Source organism: Nansenia antarctica, assembly GCF_963989245.1.
Source record: "Nansenia antarctica genome assembly, chromosome: 1".
NCBI classification, from domain to species: domain Eukaryota; kingdom Metazoa; phylum Chordata; class Actinopteri; order Argentiniformes; family Microstomatidae; genus Nansenia; species Nansenia antarctica.
This window is the reverse complement of record NC_137674.1, coordinates 12919048-12923202: the sequence shown is the minus strand read 5'-3', so window position 1 is coordinate 12923202 and position 4155 is coordinate 12919048. Positions and strand designations below refer to the sequence as shown.

The 4155-nt window shown below is 44.1% G+C and overlaps 1 protein-coding gene across 1 annotated transcript in view; it reads left to right on the top strand.

The window, feature by feature from the left end:
* Positions 1–667: 667 nt before the first annotated feature.
* The window catches only part of antxr1d (ANTXR cell adhesion molecule 1d), a gene marked incomplete at both ends in the record, with an annotated part of 24278 nt that continues 20790 nt past the window's right edge, over positions 668–4155 (top strand). Inside the window, one exon of the mRNA XM_080535531.1 lies at positions 668–819. Within this exon, the coding sequence (XP_080391657.1) occupies positions 668–819 (152 nt within the window). The remainder of the gene's footprint in view (positions 820–4155) is intronic.

The following is a 4155-nucleotide window of genomic DNA, read 5'->3' as shown; positions in this document are numbered from 1 at the left end:
GCATAAATTAGGCCTTGTGCCCCAGGGTGTATGGGCTACCCACTCGTCTTAACTGATTGTGTCCATCAGTTTGGTAACTCAAAATTGGGGTGAACGAGAACATTTGGTTACATCTCAAATTCTATCCAAATTGGAATCACTTCATCTATTTATTCAAAATTCCACCAGGCATTATTACACTGTACGTTTCTTCTCAGAAATCTGATACTTTTTTTAATTTATTTTTTTACCCATGCGTTATGGGCCACCATCTCAAAGCCTATATGCCACGTCCTGTTTCGAAACATGTTCCCCATCTTATTAAACTTGGTATTACTTTATATCGGATACATATTAAGATTATTTAGTATGTTTATGTGATTTTTTTATCCCGGAAAGAGGAAGTATTATCACTGAGCGTATAGCCCCTCATGCGTCCAGTCTCCACAGCCTCTCCAAAGCGCTGCTTCAAGAAAGGAAGCACCCGTCCCGGAATGAGAGGGGCTCCTAGCTGATGTGCTCTTCGCCGACGATCCCACCCTGATAGCCCACAAGACTGTCAAGCACATTCGTTACCCTCGCCAGGAGAGGATATCTACCCCCAATCAACTCCGCTGGATAATGTGAATAGTGCCTTTCTGTCTCAGCCGTGTTTTTGGGGTACATAAACATAACTGTCCCGGGAAAGATGGCGAGGACTCAGATTCGCATGTCTCTGGCTTTGGTTTTGTTGGGGATTTTTATTCTCAAACTCCCCTCGGTGAAAGGAGAGATGGAGGGAGAGGAGGAGGAGGAGAGGTCTTGCCAAGGTGCCTTCGACCTCTACTTTGTCCTCGACAAGTAAGTGGCCCGTTATTATTTATTACTTATTTACTTTCTCCTCACTGCACATTGCCATGCGACCACCCCAGTTGTTTGGAAACGCGAGGCGCGCCGGTCGTGGACCCCCAAGATGGGGGTTATGCCCCGTTGAACACACATACGTATTCTACTGACATTAGAATAGTAATGCATTCATAGTAAGCAAGTCATACTAACTACTAAGTTATGCAGCCAATAATGCAGTTAATCAATTAATCAAGTAGCCTAGAAGTATGACAAATGCGAGGTAGCCTATTTTCTGGGATTTTTTTTGTTTTGAATCAGATAATACATATGTGAAAACGATCATGTTGTTTGTAGCTATTGTATATTAAGGTAAGACAGGGCTCTCAAGTCTCACGCATTGGGCGTGAGACACACGCATTTCAACCCGTTCACACGCCGCATTTCAACCCGTGTGTGCGTGAGACTTGAGAGCCCTGGTGAGAACTGTTTCATTTATTTTTGGAGAAACGCATGGTGTTCTCCAAGAGAGTTCACGGGGAAAACAACTCCCCCCCCCCACGGGATGTTGGGGCAGGGCAGCAGGCAGGATGCATGGATTGAGTTACAGCCCGATGACGCCCGTGGACACAGCTGCAGCAGCTGCCAGACAGTAGGAGGCGCGGCCCGTTCTAGTGCCTTAGCAATGCATACTCCTTTCTCCCTATACCTTGAGGTAATGCAAAATCAGCTGAAAATAGAAGGAGTGAAAATGTGCTTTCCATCCTATCACTTTCACCATTCTAATTATGTCAGTTCAGTGATTATGACCTCATGGTAGAAGGGAAGCAGGCCATACACATTGTACTGTATTGCCCAGGGCTGACATACACCATGTACACCTTTGTCTGTTGGGTCCCTGACATTACTGCTGGATAAGGTGTTTGCTGTCCCTCATCTCGGAGTGTCTCCAATGCAGGTCTACTGTAGTCATAACAACTAGGGGTGGGCATCGACGATCGATAATTGATCGATAAGGATCTTGGTCGATCACAAAATAAAACATTTGGTGATCACAAAAAAAAAAAAAAAAAATTTTTTTGTTGTGATCGACCAAATGTTTTATTTTGTGATCGACCAAGATCCTTATCGATCAATTATCGATCGTCGATGCCCACCCCTACAACACACTGTCTGCTTGTGATGGTTCCAGTCACAGTGCAGCAGCCTGCCAGTAGCTCAAACATCCTAATTGACATTTTTGTCATATCTCGGTCGGATGGGAGAGATAAGATTATACACGAGGACTCCGAACAGTCAAACATGTCACAACACGCTGAGGTCCGTGAAAGAGAGCACTGAAGACTGCAGCGATGATCACAAGGTGCTTGGCTGAACTGGAAACATGTCATACAGGAGCTAGTCTTCTCTCATAGAAGCGGACAGGAGATTTCTCTCTGTTGAAGGTGGTGTCTTTGAGCATTTGTGTGTAGGAATGTTCATTTCTTTTCACAGCGTTGCTGCTATAAACACCATAAAGGTGTAACTATTCAAGGCTGAGTATCAGTGTGAGAAAAGACTCACTTATTATGAAAGAAAATACACTTTTTATGTATACTATATATATAGGCTATATAAAAAAGGGCATTATTAAAAATAAAAATCTAACTGCATGTTTAGGACATCACAACATGCTGATAGAACATCAACATGCTAAAAACACATAACTACACATCATTAGGCTAAATGATCACACAGTCCTTGCTTTTGCACACATCCTAAAACGTAGGTTTGTTAAGACGATACAGTGAATCCAATTCACAGTAAAAATGATTACGGTACTAAAGAGTTTTACTAAAAAAAAAAGTGTTGTTATATTGTGGGTTCGACATTTAAACCTTCGTAATATGAAACAAAACAAACATTTCATTTCCGCGACTTGAGAATTGCCGGCATCCATACCTTTTCACCAGACAGTGTCACATATAAGACAGCACACATATGACAGCCGTCAGTGACTCTGGCCGTCAGAGAGACATGTTGATAGCAACATTATCAATCTGGACATCTCAAATTCTGATTCCACACCCCTCCCCTTTACCCTTTAGCTTCAGAATGAGACAGGCCTGTGGAGGCTGGGCTGCTACATGTGATCCCATGATCACACCTCTGGTAGCGACGCTTCTGCCTGGGCTTGTGTGTTTCTCCAAGCCCCCAGTACGCTACTGCTCTTCCAGTGAGTCATGTTACTGTGCCAAGCAGTGGCCCCAGACTAATCCTGCAGGTGTGAGGGTGTAGATTAGAAGAAAGCCCCTGCTTTGGTCCACTGAATTCTCTCCTTGGTCTTGGTTACATTAACCCTAGTCATTAACACTACCCCATCATGATGTCCCAGCAAGGCTATGTCTTGATCTGCTCTGACCCCTCTTGCTAAAAAACAACAACTGTTTGTCCATTGTCCCTGGTAAAGATACAACAGCTTGTTATTGTTCTGCCAGAAGAATGTCACACGAGAGGAGCCCAGCTTGTGTTGTCATGGAATAACCTCTGCAGACACTTAGAGCACTGGGATGCCAACAGGTCACTGCATGCATTCTAGAACTATGTGTCCCAGCCACATCAGCCACCTCAGATGCCATGTGGTGCCAGTTGTCTGTACATTTGCTACCTCCTCTGAAGAAACACTGGGCTTTGGTAGACGACGTGTCATTGTCTGGATACAGTTAGTGACTTAATAACTAGTTCTAGTTGTGAGAGTGTAAGAGACAGAGTCAGGAAGACTATACTGCAGTACAGCCATGGACAGGAGTGAGGCAGGAAGGACGCCTAAGTGCCTGCTCGGAAATAAACACAGCCTGAAACAGAATCGCACACGTTTCAGAATCACGCTCCATTTAGAGGACGTCACATGACTCCTCCATCACTGACTGAGAACATCCATGTAGAATAAAACACTCTAATGAAAAAGCTAGAGGCTATATGTTTTAATAGTATTAATATATTGAATGCTAGAATTGAAACTAGAATATGTAACCGTCTTGGATGGGTGGATCATTATGCCCAGAAGCTGCAACATTGCTAGAAGCTAAAAAGTGTTTCTGTCTCTGTCTCTCTCTGTCTTTCTGTCTCTCTCTCCCTCCCCCTCTGTCTCTCTCTGTTTCTGTCTCTGTTTCTCTCTCTCTCCCTCTCTCTTTCTCTGTCTCTGTGTCTCTCTCCCTCCCTCTCTCTCTCTCTCTCTCTCTCTCTCTCTCTCTCTCTCTGTTGTCTGTTTATGACTCCCATTTCCTCTACATACACAGACACACACACACACACACACACACACACACACACACACACATACACACACACACACACACCCTTACCCCTACA